Source organism: Ranitomeya imitator, chromosome 6 (assembly GCF_032444005.1).
Source record: "Ranitomeya imitator isolate aRanImi1 chromosome 6, aRanImi1.pri, whole genome shotgun sequence".
Lineage (NCBI taxonomy): Eukaryota > Metazoa > Chordata > Amphibia > Anura > Dendrobatidae > Ranitomeya > Ranitomeya imitator.
Genome location: NC_091287.1, coordinates 198,546,223 through 198,568,724, shown reverse-complemented (window position 1 = coordinate 198,568,724; position 22,502 = coordinate 198,546,223). Strand labels below are relative to the sequence as shown.

The window sequence follows — 22,502 nt, the reverse complement described above, 5'->3', positions numbered from 1 at the left end:
ATAGTTTTCAACCAGGAAGGTGCCAAGATGTAACCGTCCCAGCTGAAAACCACTGGTGAATGAGCTGCAGAGAGCGCAGCATCATTCACCAGCGGTGTCATCATCACGATTGGATTGAACTGAGGTGACCTCTGGACTGTGGGAAAAAGCTGGTGATGATGTCATCGCTGTTGAATGATGCTGCTATACTTTTAAGGGTAGAGAGAAAAGGCGTATGCTGCAGCTCCTTAAAATTTTGAAAAAGTCTTTATTAATCCATATAAAATATAAAATGGAGCAGATCCTTGCACGCAGTGGATGCGTACAGGTAGACTTGACAACGTGTTTCGATCTAAAAGATCTTAATCATGTCTTACTACATATCGGCACTAATGACCCTTATACGGTACTAGGTAGCCTATCACAGTGAAATTGCTGATCACATGATTCTTGCGCAGGTCCTAACGGCTCATAGAACCATAGAAAGTGAATAGTATTTTACACACTGTATATTAAAACAATCAGTTACACAATGCAAAAATATTTTTAAAACATTTAACAATAATGATACATAATTTCGTTTTTCTTGTTCAGACCAAAGGGGGATCTAGTTTGCAGATTATAGATCCAAAACGCCTCTCTCGTTAGGAGGCGTCTTCTCATACCCCCCCCCCCCTCGATTAAAGCATTTCACTTGTTCTATGCCCTGAATGGACATTGCTGAACAAGAAAAACAAAATTATGTATCATTATTGTTAATTGTTTTAAAAATATTTTTGTATTGTGTAACTGATTGTCTCAATATATGTAAAATACTATTCACTTTCTATGGTGCTATGAGCCGTTAGGACCTTCGCAAAAATCATGTGATCAGCGATTTCGCTGTGATATGCTACCTAGTACCTTATAAGGGTCATTAGTGCCGATACGTAGTAAGACATGATTAAGATCTTTTAGATCGAAACGTGTCGTCTAGTCCACCTGTCCACATCCACTGCTTGCAAGGATCTGCTCCATTTTATATTTTATATGGATTAATAAAGAATTTTTCAAAATTTTAAGGAGCTGGAACATACGCCTTTTCTCTCTATCTTCTATTGCTACACGTCTGGGTCAGGACGAAGTTTCCACGCTCCTCTGGTCTGTTGGTGAGCTGGCTGTGGCTCTTGTAGCCCATTTTTTCTTATTATTTATTTTCTTTCAAGGGTATCATGAGTATAGCACATGAATTCCAATAGAAGAACTCTTAGGTTCTATATGGCGCTGTCACATGGTATTATCACAATGCATAAAGCTTGATTGTTTTATCATATTTGCTTATGTAAAACAAAAAAGAATGCAATAACATACAAAATATTGAAAGTGCTAAAATGAAAGCTTTTTGAATCAAAGTCTTCCATCAGTAAAAAGTAAATGCTCACACGGAATCCTGACAGCTTGCACACCACAGATTGTCAAGCTATGTGCACACATTGAACATTTACTGAGTTTTTTTTATCTTAGTATTTGTAAACCAAAACCAGGAGTGGGTGATAAATGCAGAAGTGGTGACATGTTTCTATTATACTTTTCCTCTGATTGCTCCACTCCTGGTTTTCGCTTACCAATACTGAGGTAAAATACTGACCTAATGTTGAACGTGTGCACATGGCTTCATGATTCGTAAGTTAATAGACACAGAGTGAATGACTGCATTCTTTTCTGGGTAGCCCAGGCAACCCCTTTAATTGATGTTACATTAATTGCTATTGTAGGCCCTCGAATGGATCCATGACAGTGGTGAATTCTATTTATCCACTCATACATCAACTGGGTCTTCTATACAGCATACTCAAGAGCTGTTAAAAGAACATGAAGAGTTTCAAATAACTGCTAAGGTATGTACAAAGATTATTTTTGTTTGTCAGTAAAATGGTACATAACTAAATAAATGCATTTATTGTTCTTACTATTTTGCAACTAAAGTCCGAACCTGCTTTGTGTTGCTTATTCAAAATTTTTGTTTAACATTTACATGTCTTCTGCTCCAAAAACTCAGTGGGTATATATAGTATGGGCTGGAGCAGTGTATATTATCTTATCTAGTGTGTCACTCTGTTTAAATTTTCATGGGGAACGAACTGGACCACTGAAGAAGCAGTAAAACGTGCTTTGGGACAGAAATGGTGATCAACTCTGTGGTATTACATACTATGAGTAAGGCTGGTTTCACATTTGCGGTTGTGTCCGCAGCGTTTCGGCCGTATTCATCCGCATGCGTCGTGTTTTTCCAGTGAACAAAGTCAGAACCCGTTGGCGTTCGATGAAGGATCGCTTCAACAAGGACCTTCGTCAGGAGAGCCAGGTTCGCAGTTGTGCTGCAGCAAGGATCCGAAAGTACAAGTATCATAACATGCTGGCGTTTTTGAGACCGGTCCTTGCCCAGAGAATGTAAGTATTTTTGTATTGTATTGTATTGTGTTGTATTCCCTAATCTGTTTTTTTCTAGTCCACAGGAGATGGTGCTTTTACTGTTGTAAATTTTTGGTACTGATGTTTTTCTTTTTTTTTTCACAGAACCTGGAGCAGCACTCTCGAACCTGGATCTGAAACGGGCCTTCATCGAACAGCCACGGACCCGTCCCAGCCATCCAGCAGCGCAGCAGCAAGTGAGCCTGCAACACAGACGGGAGACCAGGAGGCTGGTCCATCAGGTGTTCCCCTGTCCCTGTCCTCTGCCTCTTTTTTTTTTTTTTTTTTTTTTTTGGGGGGGGGGGGGGGGGGGTTGCTCTTCCTGTCAGAGGCAGAAGGCCTTGGACAGGTCACTCATGCCCGAGTTTCTTCACTTGAGCTCAGTCTTCCAGAGTGGCTTAAATGCGCCTGGAGATAGACTGGAAAGTGGTCTGACTCTTATTAGCACACTTTTCCAGGATGTCAACCAGTGCCTTAACCGTCTGGAAGCTGACCGCCAGAGACCAGCGCGTCATTTCTTCAATCAAATTGAATAGGCATGTCGGAACACCTTACTCGTGATCTCCAGCTCAATGTCATGCAGGCCTGCAATGCTGCTTGCATGCAAGCTATGCAGCAGACTCGGTACATGCAGCAGTCAGTGGGGGTATTTCCACCTGTGCCAACACTGACACGCTTGACCTCAGTACCGAGTTCTGCTGCATACCACTGCACAGCCACCACCATTCCAAGCCCTGCTGGACACCACTACAGCGCAGCAGCAGCAACGTTATGCTGGCAGGCCGTCCACCCACACCATGCTGCAGCAGCAGCAACCGGATACAGCCAGGCCGCCTACCCGCACAATCCCGCCATTAGACACAACGCCTACACTCCCCAGAAGACATCAGCGCTAAACACCGGGGAGGAAAAAAAAAAAGCAACGGACTCTCACACTCCCTCCACCCTCACCTCCACATGTGTCTGTGATGTCCGGTTTGTGTCTCCCTTCCAGTGTGTCTGTCCCGTCCCATGCCTCCACTACCATCCCTGACCTCCTTGACCCCACTACTTTCATCGCCCCTTCCCCTGCAATCCCTTCCTCGTCTATACCCAGTCTAACGTCTCAGCTCTACACACCACAGTTCCGTCACGTTACCCCAAGTCACCGAAGTTAATGTAATTTTTTTTAAATAAATGTCTAGTTTTTTTCCCCACTACGGTTTGGTTCTTTGGGTTCCGCCGCCGGCAACACATCGTGCGCCGACTAACACACTGTGCCGTCCACTTTGTGTTTTTGCCACCTCATATCTCCAGGACTGACACAACTTTAACACTGCACTGCAGCTTGGTTTCTTGTGTCTGTCATGGAGCTATGAGTTGTCAAAAACAAATTTTATCCAGTATCTCTTTATTCTGCGTCCAATACATTACGCACACTGAAGAGACGGTGGAGGTAATACTAGGCTTATCTATACTCCCCTGGCCAGGTGTCAGAAATAGTGAATTCAGGATGCACAAAACCCAACATCCTGAATTAAGTATTTCTGACACCTGGCCTGGTGAGTATAGATATGCCTTGTATTACCTCCATCGTCTCTTCATTCTGCAGCCAATACAATGTCTTACTAGTATGATAAAAGACGTGAGAGCACCTGGGCTGATGGATAGCGCCCCATTTATTGGTGGGGTCCCTTCTACTTATACACCTCCCGTTTCCCCCGGCAACATGATCGATCTATTTGAAACCCTGGTCTTAAAAGACATAGAAGCCTTATTGTACAAAAAGGCTACCCCGAATCTCACTATCAGTGAGACGAAGGCTTTGAAGGAAATAGCCAGCTGGACAGATGTGATCGTACGCTCGGCCGATAAGGGGGGCAAGACGGTCTTGTTGCCGAGGGATTCCTATGTAGCAGAAGCTGATCGACAATTATCAGATACGTCGACTTACATTAAGTTACAAGGTGACCCCACACAAAAATTCAAAGGTGAGCTGTGCTCTTTTCTTAGGAAGGCAGTAGAAAATGGGGTCATTACGCAAAGGAAGGCAGAAAAGTTGCTCCCCAGTTTTCCGATGAAACCTTACTGGTATTACCTCCCTAAGATTCATAAATCGGTGACTCTTCCCCCTGGAAGACCTATTGTGTCTGGGATAGGGTCACTCACTGAGCCCCTATCCCAGTACATTGACTGGTTACTACGTCCTCTACTTGTTGATATCCCGTCCTATATTAAGGACACAAAATCATTTTTGAGTCTGATCCAGAGTTTTGATTGGCAGCCGGGGTTCTCCCTGGCATCTATCGACGTGGTGAGTCTGTATACCAATATCCCGCAGAGATTGGGTGTGGACTGTGGATACTATCAGAAGTATTCTAAGAACTACTGATAAAGGGCAGGGATATATTCATTTTGTGTGTGGGGGCTTAGATTTCATATTGACGCACAATGCTTTCACTTTTGCCGGTACCTGGTACAGACAGACCAATGAGACTGCCATGGGGACCCCGGCTGCTTGTACTTTCGCCAACCTATATATAGCGGTTTTTGAGGAAGATTATATCTACTCGTTTGACAACATTTTTTTGAAACATATCAAACTCTTTTTGAGATATGTCAATGACATATTTGTGGTTTGGGACGGCACTGAGGCGGAGTTCGATTCTTTTGTGAGTTATCTCAATGGTTGTAATACTATGGGGATGTCCTTCACCCATAAGTTTGGGGGTATGAGCCTAGAATTTTTAGATGTGCTTGTGGAGGTTTTGGAAGGTAATGTTTGTACTTCAATTTTCCGGAAACCGACTGCGGTGAATTCTATTCTACATTATGACAGTTTTCATCCTGATCACACCAAGAGATCCCTACCTTATAGCCAGCTCTTGAGGACCAGACGGGTGAATAACACTCAGAGAGGCTTTAAGCGGCAGTCTGAGGAATTATTCTGTAGACTCCGTGACAGAGGGTATCCGGAGGAGCTGTTAAAAACCACGTCAGAACGGGTAGAGGCCATGTCGGGGGGTGTGATGGAGAGATCGTTGGATATATCTAAACAGCAATTCACCTTCTGTTTTCAGTACGGCCCAATGGATAGAGAAATAAGATCGGCTATCCGTACGCATTGGCATGTCTTAGAGAGGGATAGAGAGCTAGCAGCGAGGACCACAGGAGGACCATTGGTGTCTAACAGACGGGGGATACATATTAGGGATGTGCTGGTTCACAACCGTTTAGTGACAGATAGAACCACTTGGTTGGAACAAGCTGCCCTTAAAGGCAATTATCGATGTGGTCTTTGCCAATACTGCCAGTTCCATATTATGGGTAGGATGTTAAATATTGGTCCGATAACACACTATGTTCGACAATTTATCTCATGTAAGACCGAGTATGTGGTCTATGTAGTGCTTTGTCCCTGTAAGAGATTTTATATTGGTAAGACTATTCGTAAGCTATACATGCGATTTAGAGAGCATTTTAAATCGGTTCTCTCAGGTAAAGGGGTTCTGAGATTGATTGATCACATCAGAGAGAGTCATGGAGGAAACATTCGCAGGCATCGAGAGAGTGACCCTGCCGACACAGGGTGGTGATCTTCACAAAATATTGTTAAGACAAGAGGCTAGGTGGATTATGCGGACACGGGCAACCACTCCAGCATGCCTGAATGACAGAGTGGATATGTCTGTCTTCTTGTGAAGGTACCTTGCAGGTTTTTTCCTCTGTTAGCCTCTTTTTATTTTTATTTTTCCCTTTCTCTTTTTTTGCATTGACACTTGTCTCTGCCTGCTCATGTATGATGCCATGATTGTCCGTTTTTGACCTATTGCCACTTGTTATGCTGCCTGCATTTTTCCATAGGCTTCTCTCCCTGTATTATGATAGGTGGGATCTAGTGCCATTTACCCTCTCTGCCTTTATCAGGTTATACCGTATTGTGATTTACATGCTTATCACAAGGTTGCAGGATTGTATTCATGATAATTTTGTGTCTGTCCATGTATGCGATGTGTTTGTTTTTAATTTGTTTTCAAATGTGCACAGTGTACCTTGCTAATGTCCGATTGGAGGTTGATGCAGGAGGAGTTCGTGTTCACTCACCTACTTATCCAGGCGTCACTTCCTCTCTGGCATGGACCCGTAGAAGCGCTCTTGTTCAGCGCGAAACGGCCGTCGTCCTGTCTGCCGCACTCCTTGTCTGCTTCACTCCCCCGAGCCGTGAAGATGTGTTCCCGTGTGTTGCAATAAAGGACACTTAAACTGCAAGAGTGGTGTGTGCTGCCGCGTTCCTTCTTTCATGTCCGTATGAGTCATATTGTTATACTAGTGTGAAGCTGTGTATATTGTTGTACATAGTGTGGTGTATATTGTAGTACATAGTGTGGTGTATATTGTAGTCCATAGTGTGGAGCTGTGTGTGAATTGAATAGATGTATATAGTGCAGACCTGTGTGTGTGTATAGAGTAGAAGTATATAGTGCGGAGCTGTGTGTGTATAGAGTAGAAGTATATAGTGTGGAGCTGTGTGTGTATAGAGTAGAAGTATATAGTGTGGAGCTGTGTGTGTATAGAGTAGAAGTATATAGTGTGGAGCTGTGTGTGTATATAGAGTAGAAGTATATAGTGTTGAGCTGTGTGTGTATAGAGTAAAAGTATATAGTGTGGAGCTATGTGTGTGTGTAGAAGTATATAGTGTGGAGCTGTGTGTGTGTAGAAGTATATAGTGTGGAACTGTGTGTGTATAGAAGAAGATGGAGCGCCCCCAAGGGCTAGGGGAACTCGGTACCGGGCGCTTCGGTTCTCAAGGGGGATGTCACGGTGGCTGACCCGGTCTGTGGCCCTCGGGAGGTCCGTTGTAAAAGGGAAAGGTCTTTAAAGGGGAATTGTTTTGTGACACCAACTGTGGTATTCGGTCAGGGTGACCGACGCTTAGGGGTCCGCTGGGGTGATGTTATGGCAGCGAGATGGTATACCTTCCCAAAAGTGAAGTATGTCCCCAGGGCTTCGCAGTGTATAGATGGTGGATGGTGTGAGGCGCAGTGAAGAAAGGGGACACAAGTTTGCAGTCTCTTTACCTTTTTACTGAAGGCTTCAGCATCCACAGAGTAGAAGTATATAGTGTGGAGGTGTGTGTGTATAGAGTACAAGTATATAGTGTGGAGCTGTGTGTGTATAGAGTAGAAGTATATAGTGTGGAGCTGTGTGTGTATAGAGTAGAAGTATATAGTGTGGAGCTGTGTGTATAGAGTAGAAGTATATAGTGTGGAGCTGTGTGTGTATAGAGTAGAAGTATATAGTGTGGAGGTGTGTGTGTATAGAGTACAAGTATATAGTGTGGAGCTGTGTGTGTATAGAGTAGAAGTATATAGTGTGGAGCTGTGTGTATAGAGTAGAAGTATATAGTGTGGAGCTGTGTGTGTGTATAGAGTAGAAGTATATAGTGTGGAGCTGTGTGTGTGTATAGAGTAGATTCAAGATTCAAAGAAGCTTTATTGGCAGGACCAAATACACATCAGTTTTGCCAAAGCAAGTGTATAGAGGCAATAGGGATAGGGACTGAGGGGATGTTGGGTAGGAGCTGTGGGGGGAGGTGGATGGGGCAGATCCAGGTTGGGGGCTATAGTCCATGGCATAGGGGAGGTGGATGGGGCAGATCCAGGTTGGGGGCTATAGTCCATGGCATAGGGGAGGTGGATGGGGCAGGTTCAGGTTGGGGGCTATAGTCCATGGCATAGGGGAGGTGGATGGGGCAGGTCCATTGTGGGGGCTATAGTCCATGGCATAGGGGAGGTGGATGGGGCAGATCCAGGTTGGGGGCTATAGTCCATGGCATCATAGTTCTCTTTCTCGCAGTCTATGGCATTCGCTCACATACCGCGCTGCTATCTCCACCGCTCTCTCTTCTTCTCCCAGCAAGATATATGTTTTCTCTTCCTCCTTCATGGTGATGAAGTCTGGGAAGAGATGTGAGAGTCTCCTGAAGTGAGTGTCCCTCACTGCTGAGTATTTGGAGCAGTGTAGCAGGAAGTGGGTTTCGTCCTCTATGGCCTCCTGGTCACAGTGTTGGCACAGTCTTTCCTCCCTGGGCTTGTAGCTCTGCCTGTGTCGGTATATAGTGTGGAGGTGTGTGTGTATAGAGTAGAAGTATATAGTGTGGAGCTGTGTGTGTATAGAGTAGAAGTATATAGTGTGGAGCTGTGTGTGTATAGAGTAGAAGTATATAGTGTGGAGCTGTGTGTGTATAGAGTAGAAGTATATAGTGTGGAGCTGTGTGTATAGAGTAGAAGTATATAGTGTGGAGGTGTGTGTGTGTATAGAGTAGAAGTATATAGTGTGGAGCTGTGTGTGTATAGAGTAGAAGTATATAGTGTGGAGCTGTGTGTGTATAGAGTAGAAGTATATAGTGTGGAGCTGTGTGTGTATAGAGTAGAAGTATATAGTGTGGAGCTGTGTGTGTATAGAGTAGAAGTATATAGTGTGGAGCTGTGTGTGGATAGAGTAGAAGTATATAGTGTGGAGGTGTGTGTGTATAGAGTAGAAGTATATAGTGTGGAGGTGTGTGTGTATAGAGTACAAGTATATAGTGTGGAGCTGTGTGTGTATAGAGTAGAAGTATATAGTGTGGAGCTGTGTGTATAGAGTAGAAGTATATAGTGTGGAGGTGTGTGTGTGTATAGAGTAGAAGTATATAGTGTGGAGCTGTGTGTGTATAGAGTAGAAGTATATAGTGTGGAGCTGTGTGTGTATAGAGTAGAAGTATATAGTGTGGAGCTGTGTGTGTATAGAGTAGAAGTATATAGTGTGGAGCTGTGTGTGTGTGTATAGAGTAGAATTATATAGTGTGGAGCTGTGTGTGTATAGAGTAGAAGTATATAGTGCGGAGCTGTGTGTGTATAGAGTACAAGTATATAGTGTGGAGCTGTGTGTGTATAGAGTAGAAGTATATAGTGTGGAGGTGTGTGTGTATAGAGTACAAGTATATAGTGTGGAGCTGTGTGTGTATAGAGTAGAAGTATATAGTGTGGAGCTGTGTGTGTATAGAGTAGAAGTATATAGTGTGGAGCTGTGTGTATAGAGTAGAAGTATATAGTGTGGAGCTGTGTGTGTGTATAGAGTAGAAGTATATAGTGTGGAGCTGTGTGTGTGTATAGAGTAGAAGTATATAGTGTGGAGCTGTGTGTGTATAGAGTAGAAGTATATAGTGTGGAGCTGTGTGTGGATAGAGTAGAAGTATATAGTGTGGAGGTGTGTGTGTATAGAGTAGAAGTATATAGTGTGGAGGTGTGTGTGTATAGAGTACAAGTATATAGTGTGGAGCTGTGTGTGTATAGAGTAGAAGTATATAGTTTGGAACTGTGTGTATAGAGTAGAAGTATATAGTGTGGAGCTGTGTGTGTATAGAGTAGAAGTATATAGTGTGGAGCTGTGTGTGTATAGAGTAGAAGTATATAGTGTGGAGCTGTGTGTGGATAGAGTAGAAGTATATAGTGTGGAGGTGTGTGTGTATAGAGTAGAAGTATATAGTGTGGAGCTGTGTGTGTATAGAGTAGAAGTATATAGTGTGGAGCTGTGTGTGTATAGAGTAGAAGTATATAGTGTGGAGCTGTGTGTGTATACAGTAGAAGTATATAGTGTGGAGCTGTGTGTGTATACAGTAGAAGTATATAGTGTGGAGCTGTGTGTATAGAGTAGAAGTATATAGTGTGGAGCTGTGTGTGTATAGAGTAGAAGTATATAGTGTGGAGCTGTGTGTATACAGTAGAAGTATATAGTGTGGAGCTGTGTGTGTATAGAGTAGAAGTATATAGTGTGGAGCTGTGTGTGTATAGAGTAGAAGTATGTAGTGTGGAGCTGTGTGTGTATAGAGTAGAAGTATATAGTGTGGAGCTGTGTGTGTATAGAGTAGAAGTATATAGTGTGGAGCTGTGTGTGTGTATAGAGTAGAAGTATATATTGTGGAGCTGTGTGTATGTATAGAGTAGAAGTATATAGTGTGGAGCTGTGTGTGTATAGAGTAGAAGTATATAGTGTGGAGCTGTGTGTGTATAGAGTAGAAGTATGTAGTGTGGAGCTGTGTGTGTATAGAGTAGAAGTATATAGTGTGGAGCTGTGTGTGTATAGAGTAGAAGTATATAGTGTGGAGCTGTGTGTGTGTATAGAGTAGAAGTATATATTGTGGAGCTGTGTGTATGTATAGAGTAGAAGTATATAGTGTGGAGCTGTGTGTGTATAGAGTAGAAGTATATATTGTGGAGCTGTGTGTATGTATAGAGTAGAAGTATATAGTGTGGAGCTGTGTGTGTATAGAGTAGAAGTATATATTGTGGAGCTGTGTGTATGTATAGAGTAGAAGTATATAATGTGGAGCTGTGTGTGTGTATAGAGTAGAAGTATATAATGTGGAGCTGTGTGTGTGTGTATAGAGTAGAAGTATATAATGTGGAGCTGTGTGTGTATAGAGTAGAAGTATATAGTGTGGAGCTGTGTGTATAGAGTAGAAGTATATAGTGTGGAGTCATAAATTCTCCACACCTCCCGGCCGTGACAGCGGGGGAGACTGTCAAAATCGTGACAGTCCCGCTGGATGCGGGACGGTTGAGAGGTATGCACGCGGCTCTGCTCCATACAACTCGAACACACACGGCTGTGCTTCATACACCTCATACACACGGCTGTGCTTTGTACACCTCGTACACACGCGGCCCCGCTTCGTACACTTCATACACACACACGGCTCTGCTCCGTACACCTCGTGCACACGCGGCTCCGCTCCGTACACCTCACACACGTGACTCCACTCCGTACACCTCACACACGTGGCTTCACTCCGTATACCTCGCACACACACATGGCTGCGCTTCATACACCTCGTACACACGGCTCTGCTACATCCACACTGTAAACCCCTCCTGACTCCACACATAGCTTACCTTCGTCCAACACCATGACCAGCATCACAGAGGTCCCGATCATGTGACCCCTGACTTCTCCCCTCCTGTGATCTCATCACAGGTCCTGTGTGCACAGAGCAGCAATATATGTGGTGTGCTGCTCTGCTGGTGTCAGGGACGAGGCTGACCGGCTGACATTGCAGCACACATCCCAACCAGTGCGGGACAACTAATTTCCCACCTGTGATCGCGGGACTGACTGTCAAAATCGGGACAGTCCCGCCGGATCCGGGACGGTTGGGAGGTGTGGACATACAGGTGCACAATTATCTCTATATATAATTGTCTAAGGGGTACTTCTGTCTTTCTGTCCTCAACTTCCGTAACGGAAATCCTGCGTCGCTGATTGGTCTCGGCAGCTGCCTGTCATATGGCTGCCACGACCAATCAGCGACGGGCATGGTCCAATTAGTCCGTCCCCTACAGTCACAGTGCCCGCCGCCCGCTCCATACTCCCCTCAGTTTGTCACTGTTTGACAAGTGTGACCAACCTGTCAATCAGTTTTCCAAGCGATGCTACAGATCGCTTGGAAAAAGCTAGCATTCTGTAAGCTAATTATGCTTGCATAACGCTAGTTTTCTGCAGGAATATGCATGCCAATTCCGCATGCAATATACCCGCGGCAGGAGGCGCAGAATTGCCACGGAAATTTCCATGGCAATTCTGCAACGTGTGCACTTAGCCTTAGTCTCCGCCTGATGAAGAGACCTTTGTATTCGTGAAAGCTTGCAATTTGTTACCATCTTTTCAGTTAGCCATTAAAAGGTATCAACCACTGAGGACTCTCAATTCTAAATATTTTTCAGGTAATGCAATTATCACATGGGCAATACTAAGAAGATCCCGAAGACTTGACCTGTTGGTGGCTCTTGAGGACTGGAGTTGGGGAGCACTGGTGTATAGAGTAGAAGTATATAGTGTGGAGCTGTGTGTGTATACAGTAGAAGTATATAGTGTGGAGCTGTGTGTGTATAGAGTAGAAGTATATAATGTGGAGCTGTGTGTGTATAAAGTAGAAGTATATAGTGTGGAGCTCAGTAGTAGTAGTAGTAGTAGTAGTAGTAGTAGTAGTAGTAGTAGTAGCCATTCAAACCCATTTGTGTCAACTTCTGTGCATGTTATCAGGCCCAAATCACCAAGGTATGTTACCTTTTGATCAGGGTCATTTGGATGTTGTGGGTTGTTATTATGATTTAAAAAGAGAAAACACAGTAGTCTGACATTAAATGGCTTCACCCAACCACTAATCATGAGTGGAGAAAAAGTTTTGGGGTGATCTACTATATAATTGATTAAGGGTCACTTCCGTCTTTCTGTCTGTCACGGATATTCATTGGTCGCGGCCTCTGTCTGTCATGGAAATCCACGTCGCTGATTGGTCGCTGCAAAACAGCCACGACCAATCAGCGATGGGCACAGTCCGGAAGAAAATGGCCGCTCCTTCCTCCCCGCAGTCACTGCCCGGCGCCCGCATACTCCCCTCCGGTCAGCGGTCACACAGGGTTAATGACAGCATTGACCGTGGTGTAACACACTCGGTTAACACTGCTGTTAACCCTGTGTGACCAACTTTTTACTATTCATGCTGCCTATGCAGCATGAATAGTAAAAATATCTAATGTTAAAAATAATTAAAAAACTAAAAATAGTTACATACTCACCCTCGGTTGTCCCCCAGATCGAAGCGACCGTTTACCGATGCTCCTCGTGACGCCCCGGTGACCGCTCCATGCATTGCGGTCTCGCGAGATGATGACATACGGTCTCGCGAGACCGCTATGTCATCATCTCGCGAGACCGCAATGCATTCGACAGACCGGAGCGCGTGACGAGCATCGTTAACCGGCCGCTTCGATCCGGATGGTGAGTATGTAACTATTTTTTATTTTAATTCTTTTTTAACAGGGATATGGTGCATACTACGTGACTGGGCAGTATACTACGTGACTCTGCTGTATACTACGTGACTGGGCAATATACTACGTGGCTGGGCAATATACTATGTGGCTGGGCAATATACTATGTGGCTGGGCTTTATACTATGTGGCTGGGCAGTATACTACGTAGCTCGGCAATATACTATGTGGCTGGGCAATATATGTGACTACGTGTCTGTGCTGTATACTACATGGCTCTGTGCTGTATACTATGTGGCTGGCCAATATACTATGTGGCTGGACAATATACTATGTGGCTGGACAATATACTATGTGGCTGGACAATATACTATGTGGCTGGGCAATATACTATGTGGCTGGGCAATATACTATGGCTGGGCAATATACTATGTGGCTGGGCAATACACTACGTGGCTGGGCAATACACTACGTGGCTGGGCAATATACTACGTGTCTGCTGTATACTACGTGTCTCTGTGCTGTATACTATGTCACTGGGCAACATACTATGTGGCTGGGCAATATACTAGGTGGCTGGGCTATATACTACGTGGCTGGGCTATATACTACGTGGCTGGGCTATATACTACGTGGCTGGGCTATACACTACGTGGCTGGGCAATATACTACGTGGTTAGGCAATATACTATGTGGACATGCATATTCTAGAATACCCGATGCGTTCGAATCGGGCCACCATCTAGTCATTCATATTTGCTGGATTAAGGCCAAGAAAGCTATAATTCTGCCAGGGTATGTAAACTTTGGAGCACAACTGTACATCTGTATGGTCTTATGACAGATCACTGATGCTTCAGCGGCCTACCTAATATATTACTTAATGCATATAATACTGTTGATATTACTGTTCATAATATTTTTCATATGTGATATTGTTGATAATTGCTATAATATTGTGGCTTTTGTAAGGCTTAGAAAAAAAAAAATTACACCAGAAAAATGGCAGCGGCACCTGCACAGTAGCATCTCTCTTACCAATGGATGTTCCTGTGCAAGCTACTGTGCATGAGCTGGTGCCATTTTGCTGCAGCACAATTTTTTTTCCTCCTGGAGACTGCTGCTGTTTTCATTGAGGCATTTTTTTTCCCTTCAACAAAATGGAGCCACCGGTGGCGCTTGCACAGTAGAATCTATCTGTTAGAGATAGCTGCTCCGGACCTCCAGTGCCATTTTCCTGGATTTTTTTTTTCGACGCCTCACAATATGACAGATGAATAATATTATCAACAGTGTTATATGCATTATGTAAATTAGGTGACAGGTCACTGAAGGATTAGTGACATGTCATAAGCCCATACTGATACATATGTAAGCAGAGCACCACATAAAGACCTTCCCACAGGCCGCCCTTGAGCACGAACATCTCATTAAAGGGAAGGTACCGCGTTTGTAGATCATTAATTAATCAATGTAATCTAGCATAACATGCTGTTATAACCAAGATTTGAATGCATGTGAAACATATTTTGTAGATCATGAGTAAGACTTCATAGTTGAAACGCGTTGATCCTCCTCACTGGTGTGCCAGGTATTTGCTATGTAAAGATTTTTCTTGTTGAAGAACTTTTTATCGCTTTAGTTGTCTAATAAAGTCTCACAAAGTCTGAACTGCCTCCACCTCCAGCTGGATCATTTCTCTTTTTGCAAACATATTTTGTGTGTTATATGAGTAGAAAGAAGGCACTGACATTTTGTGTTCACAGCAGTAGCACAACAATATCAGTGTCAGAATACGGCACCCCATGGACATAGGGTCCGCGGCGGTCTATTATTTCCTATCTATAACATTGCAGCAGCATCAGCACTGCAGTGAGCTGGGCACGCCTCTGAGGGCTGCACAATTCTCTGCTGTAGGTGTGACTGGCCGCCATTTTATTATAGCCCAGTGCTATCTGCCGAGCTCCACTTATTCTCTATCACAGGAGAGAAGAGCTCACTGGAGTTGGAGGATGGAGAGTGGGGAGTGCGGGTGATTTACTTCCCTGCTCCTCTGTACTCCAGGCACTGCATGTCCTGAGCAGACATCCTCTGCTTCGGCTCACATGCTGCCCTGTGTTCTTCTCCTGCTCTGTCTCCGCCTACCCACTCACAGACAGTCCCTGTGATCTCCAGTAATGGTACCGTCACACACTGCCATTTCGATCGCTACGACGGTACGATTCGTGACGTTCCAGCGATATCGTTACGATATCGCTGTGTCTGACACGCAGCAGCGATCAGGGATCCTGCTGAGAATCGTACGTCGTAGCAGATCGTTTGGAACTTTGTTTCGTCGCTGGATCTCCCGCTGTCATCGCTAGATCGGTGTGTGTGACACCGATCTAGCGATGCGATCCAGCGATGCGTTCGCTTGTAACCAGGGTAAACATCGGGTTACTAAGCGCAGGGCCGCGCTTAGTAACCCGATGTTTACCCTGGTTACCAGCGTAAATGTAAAAAAAAACAAACAGCACATACTTACATTCCGGTGTCCGTCAGGTCCCTTGCCGTCTGCTTCCCGCACTGTGACTGCCGGACGTAAAGTGAAAGCAGAGCAGAGCGGTGACGTCACCGCTGTGCTGTGCTTTCACTTTACGGCCGGCAGTCACAGTGCGGGAAGCAGACGGCAAGGGACCTGACGGACACCGGAATGTAAGTATGTGCTGTTTGTTTTTTTTTACGCTGGTAACCAGGGTAAACATCGGGTTACTAAGCGCGGTTCTGCGCTTAGTAACCCGATGTTTACCCTGGTTACCCGGGGACCTCGGCATCGTTGGTCGCTGGAGAGCTGTCTGTGTGACAGCTCCCCAGCGACCACACTACGATTTACCTACGATCACGGCCAGGTCGTATCGCTGGTCGTGATCGTAGGTAAATCGTATAGTGTGACGGTACCCTAAGCTGCATTCACAGCCTGCAGAGAGGGAGCTGACACCTAGAGAGCAGGACAGCTGTCAGGATAGTGATTAAGGTGGGGGAAGGGCAAGAATGTTATACACAGAACTGGAGAGAAGTAGCATGCCCACAGCAGGGATCATATATCCTTCCCCATATATCTCCTCTGTGATCTCCCATAGACTAGCACACTGCTCTCCTGAAATACTCTGTGCTGCAATCACCCTGCTCCTTCCCCCATATATCTCCTCTATGCCCCCCCCATAGACCAGCACACTGCTCTCCTGAAATACTCTGTGCTGCAGTCACCCTGTTCCTTCTCCCATATATCTCCCTCTGTGACCCTAGAGGTGACTGTCTCTCCCTATGTGTGCTCTCCATCCCCCTGTGCGTGTTGACTCTTGCTCCTATGCACTCCTCTCCCCCTGCATGTCTCTCCCCATGGGTCACTCTCGCTCCTATGCACTCCTCTCCCCCTGCATTTCTCTCTCCCCATGGGTCCCTCTCCCTCCTCTTCCCCCTGCATGTCTCACTCCCCATGGGTCGCTCTCACTCCTATACACTCCTCTCCCCCTGCATGTCTCTCTCCCCATGGGTCCCTCTCCCTCCTCTTCCCCCTGCATGTCTCACTCCCCATGGGTCCCTCTCCCTCCTCTTCCCCCTGCATGTCTCACTCCCCATGGGTCGCTCTCCCTCCTATGCACTTCTCTCCCCCCATGAGTCTCTCTCCCTCCTATGCACTCCTCTCCCCCTGCATGTCTCTCCCCATGGGTCGCTCTCGCTCCTATGCATTCCTCTCCCCATGCATGTCTCTCTCCCCATCGGGTCCCTCTCCCTCCTCTTCCCTCTGCAAGTCTCACTGCCCATGGGTCGCTCTCCCTCCTAAGCACTCCTGTCCCCCCTGCATGTCTCTAACCCCATGGGCCGCTCTTGCTCCTATGCACTCCTGTCCCCCCTGCATGTGTCTCTCCCCATGGGTCGCTCTCCCTCCTATGCACTCATGTCACCCTGAATGTCTCTCTCCCCATGGGTTGCTCTCCCTCCTATGCACTCCTGTCCCACTGCATGTCTCTCTCCCCATGGGTCACTCTCCCTCCTCTCCCCCCTGCATGTATCACTCCCCATGGGTCACTCTCCCTCCTATGCACTCCTCTCCCCCTGCATGTCTTTCCCCATTGCACACACAGCTCTGTGCGTGCGATAACAGGAGCTGTGGGGTCATGCTGTCACCGACGACTAAACCGATGAGACTACTACTCCGATCGGGCTATGTCTGATGGGAGAGTATTATCTGCCGGTTCCTGTGCTCACATTTTAAAAACAAAAAAGTTACATTACATACATATTCACATAAAAATAAAAAAAAACATTATACTCACGGCGGCGCAGTGATCTACTGCAGGGGACGATCACCTCCTGTCAGTGTATCGCCAACTGTCTTTGAGAGCAGTCATATCACTGATGTGACTGCTCTCAAAGCGATCAGGATCGTCGTGGGACATTATGGATTATCATCTCGGCGGACAGGTGAGGAATGTTTATGGTTTATTTTATTTTTGTTGCAGGAGACGAAGGATTCGGGGATTATGTGTTAGGTAAGTATGGTTTAATTAAGATTAAGAAAGAACTTTATTCTGGCTGTGTCTTTATTTACAATACAACGATAGGATTAGTAATGGATGGGTGCCTTCTAGACGCTTCTCCATTACTAAGCCATGGGCTTGATGTCACCTGACAATAGAAATATGACATCAACCCCACAAATATGAAACCAACTTGCCACCGCTACAGGGAAAGTCGGAAGAGCCCGGCAAAGTGCCAGAAAAGACGCATCTAATAGATGCACCATCTCTGGGGCGGCTTAGAGCTGATGGTTTTTAGCATGGGGCGGGGGGCAATATCCATGGCCCCTTCCTAGGCTATTAATATCCTGCAGCTGTTTGCATAGGCTCTGCTGGTTATTAATTATAGGGGGACCCCACATAATTTTTTTTGTTTGGGGTCCCCCATTTTAATAGCCAGTAAAGGCTAAGTATACAGTTGTGAGTGTGTGTCAGCACGTGAACACACTCCCCCCATAGACCAGCACACTGTTCTCCTGAAATACTCTGTGCTCCTGTCACCCTGCACCCTCCACCATATATCTCTCTCTGTGACCCCCTCATAGACCAGCACACTGCCATATGGATCACACATAATGCTGCCATATCTATTTATCACATAATACTCCCATAAAGACCACACATATCGCCATATATATTACATAATACTGCCATATAGCTTGCACATGATGCTGACATATATTTTTTTTACATAGTACTGCCATTGCCATATAGACCACACTTGATGCCGCCAAGTATTATGTGTGATCTGTATTATGGCATTATGTGTGATCTATATGATGGTAGTATATGTGATCTGTATGGTGGTATTATGTTTGAGGAGTATGGAGGAATAATTAAAAAAAATATATGACTGTATTATATGATAACTATATTGTGGGATTATGTGTGATCTATATGGCGGTATTGTGTGAGAACTATATAATGTTTGCAGCCTAGGAAAGGGTTAATACCCAGGGATCTTCCCAGGCTATGAATATCAGCCTGCAGCTGTATATTTAGCCTTTACTGGCTATTAAAATAGGGGGGCCCCAAATAAACGACGTACGGTTCCCCTATAATTAATAACCAGAAAAGGCTACGCAGACAGCTGTGGGCTGATATTAATAGCCTAAGAAGGGGCCATGGATATTGCTCCCCCCCCGTTACAAACACCAGCTCAAAGCCACCCCTGAAATGGCACATCTCTAAGATGCGCCAATTCTGGCACTTAGCCTCTCTCCCCACTGCCCTGTAGTGGTGTCATATGGGTAATATTTGTGGGGTTGATGTCACCTTTGTATTGTAAAGTGACATCAAGCCGGCTTAGTAATGGAGAAGTGTCAATAAGACACCTATCCATTACTAATCCTTTAGTTGTTAAGGGGTTAAACACCCAGCCAGAATAAAGTATTTTAATGAAATAAAACACTACACAGTTTCCCATCTTTATTATTCAGCTAATCCATGCAACACCCTCGATCTCCTGTAAAAAAAATAAAAAAAATAAATAAACCAGCAGTATACTCCCTGTTCCCGCACACACACGTACATGCAGATACACACAGACACCCGCACACAGACACGCACATATTCACAGCTCACACAGTCTCTGCACACACTCTTCCGCCTCCCTATCTGCAGCATTCATCGCACGCAACTCCGCAGCAAAACCTCAGATTTTTAAACCTGCTGTTTTGCTGCGGATTTGCCTAACTCAGTGGTAGTCAATGGGTGCAGAAACGCTGCAGATCCACAAAAAGAATTGACATGCTGTAGAACATAAAACCCTGCAAATCCGCGCGTATTTTTCCACAGCATGTGCAAAACAATTCTCAATTTCCCATTGACTAACATTGCTTGTGCACTACCCTACGGATTTGATGCAATTCCGCGCATCCAAAAACGCTGCGGAAAAGCATCAAAATCCGCAACGTGTGCACATAGCCCAAGTGTCTCACCCCTATTTCATGTGTATCTCTCTATCACACTCCATATGTCCCTCATCATACTACGTCTCACTCCCCATCACGCTTCATGTGTCTCACCCCTGCTATTCTATGTGTATCTCTCCCCATCACGCTCCATTTGTCTCACCCCTGCTATTCCATGTGTATCTCTCCCCATCACACTCCATATGTGTCTCACCCCTGCTGTTCCATGTGTATCTCTCTCCCCATCACGCTCCATGTGTCTCACCCCTGCTATTCCATGTGTATCTCTCCCCATCACGCTCCATGTGTCTCACCCCTGCTATTCCATGTGTATCTCTCCCCATCACGCTCCATGTGTCTCACCCCTGCATTCCATGTGTGTCTCTCTCAATCACGCTCCATACATGTCTCACTCATCATTCTACATGTCCCGCTCTCCCATCAGTCTCTCTCGGCCATACCAATGTATTTCTCCCCTCCCTCCACAATGCCTGGCCATTCACTGCAGACCTGGATCTCCTTCTTATCTTACTGATGGATGAGTCACAGACAGCACCGCTCAGACAATGCTGCTCCATACACAACACATGGCTTCCTCCAGTCCACCATGCTGCTGAGCTCACTGTGTTCTGCTCCTCTGTAAACAAGCTGTGCTTCTGATTCAGTAAAGGTACCGTCACATTAAGCGACGCTGCAGCGATCTAGACAACGATCCCGATCGCTGTAGCGTCGCTGTGTGGTCGCTGGAGAGCTGTCACACAGACAGCTCTCCAGCGACCAACTATGCGAAGTCCCCTGGTAACCAGGCTAAACATCGGGTTACTAAGCGCAGGGCCGCGCTTAGTAACCCGATGTTAACCCTGGTTGCCAGCGTAAATGTAAAAGAACCCCACAAACACTACATACTTACATTACATTCCGGTGTCTATCCCCCGGCGCGGTGCTTCTCTGCACTGACTGTGAGTGCCGGCCGGAAAGCACAGCGGTGACATCACCGCTGTGCTCTGCTTTCTGGCCGGCGCTTACACAGTGCAGAGAAGCAGAGCGCCGGGGGACAGACACCGGAATGTAATGTAAGTATGTAGTGGTTTTTTTTTTTTACGTTTACGCTGGTAACCAGGGTAAACATCGGGTTACTAAGCGCGGCCCTGCGCTTAGTAACCCGATGTTTACCCTAGTTACCAGTGAAGACATCGCTGAATCGGCGTCACACACGCTGATTCAGCGATGTCTGCGGGAGTCCAGCGACGAAATAAAGTTCTGGACTTTCTGCTCCGACCAACGATGGCACAGCAGGATCCTGATCGCTGCTGCCTGTCAAACTGAACGATATCGCTAGCCAGGACGCTACAACGTCACGGATCGCTAGCGATATCGTTCAGTGTGAAGGTACCTTAACTGCTGGTGATAGTAGGTTACAGGGCAGTCACACACACAATGAAGCTGCCCTGTGATGCTGCTCTTCATTCTGCCCCAGGGATATTAGACCACCCAAAAGGGGAGGGAAATGGTGATGTCAGCAGTTAGGATACTTTAACACATCAGGTTTTTCACCACACGCTGTTGAAAAATGGTTATTTCGCACATACAGTGGGGCAAAAAAGTATTTAGTCAGTCAGCAATAGTGCAAGTTCCACCACTTAAAAAGATGAGAGGCGTCTGTAATTTACATCATAGGTAGACCTCAACTATGGGAGACAAACTGAGAAAAAAAAATCCAGAAAATCACAATATCTGTTTTTTTATCATTTTATTTGCATATTATGGTGGAAAATAAGTATTTGGTCAGAAACAAACAATCAAGATTTCTGGCTCTCACAGACCTGTAACTTCTTCTTTAAGAGTCCCCTCTTTCCTCCAATCATTACCTGTAGTAATGGCACCTGTTTAAACTTATTATCAGTATAAAAAGACACCTGCCCACACCCTCAAACAGTCTGACTCCAAACTCCACTATGGTGAAGACCAAAGAGCTGTCAAAGGACACCAGAAACAAAATTGTAGCCCTGCACCAGGTTGGGAAGACTGAATCTGCAATAGCCAACCAGCTTGGAGTGAAGAAATCAACAGTGGGAGCAATAATTAGAAAATGGAAGACATACAAGACCACTGATAATCTCCCTCGATCTGGGGCTCCACGCAAAACCCCACCCCATGTGGTCAGAATGATCACAAGAACGGTGAGCAAAAATCCCAGAACCACGCAGGGGGACCTAGTGAATGAACTGCAGAGAGCTGGGACCAATGTAACAAGGCCTACCATAAGTAACACACTACGCCACCATGGACTCAGATCCTGCATTGCCAGACGTGTCCCACTGCTTAAGCCAGTACATGTCCGGGCCCGTCTGAAGTTTGCTAGAGAGCATTTGGATGATCCAGAGGAGTTTTGGGAGAATGTCCTATGGTCTGATGAAACCAAACTGGAACTGTTTGGTAGAAACACAACTTGTCGTGTTTGGAGGAAAAAGAATACTGAGTTGCATCCATCAAACACTATACCTACTGTAAAGCATGGTGGTGGAAACATCATGCTTTGGGGCTGTTTCTCTGCAAAGGGGCCAGGACGACTGATCCGGGTACATGAAAGAATGAATGGGGCCATGTATCGTGAGATTTTGAGTGCAAACGTCCTTCCATCAGCAAGGGCATTGAAGATGAAACGTGGCTGGGTCTTTCAACATGACAATGATCCAAAGCACACCGCCAGGGCAACGAAGGAGTGGCTTCGTAAGAAGCATTTCAAGGTCCTGGAGTGGCCTAGCCAGTCTCCAGATCTCAACCCTATAGAAAACCTTTGGAGGGAGTTG

The 22,502-nt window shown here is 45.6% G+C and overlaps 1 protein-coding gene across 1 annotated transcript in view; it reads left to right on the top strand.

Annotated features, from left to right (window-relative positions):
- TRIO (trio Rho guanine nucleotide exchange factor) overlaps positions 1 to 22,502 on the top strand; it is a 2,940,676-nt gene that overhangs the window by 1,431,945 nt on the left and 1,486,229 nt on the right. The window contains 1 exon segment of the mRNA XM_069730426.1: positions 1,734 to 1,856. Within this exon segment, the coding sequence (XP_069586527.1) occupies positions 1,734 to 1,856 (123 nt within the window).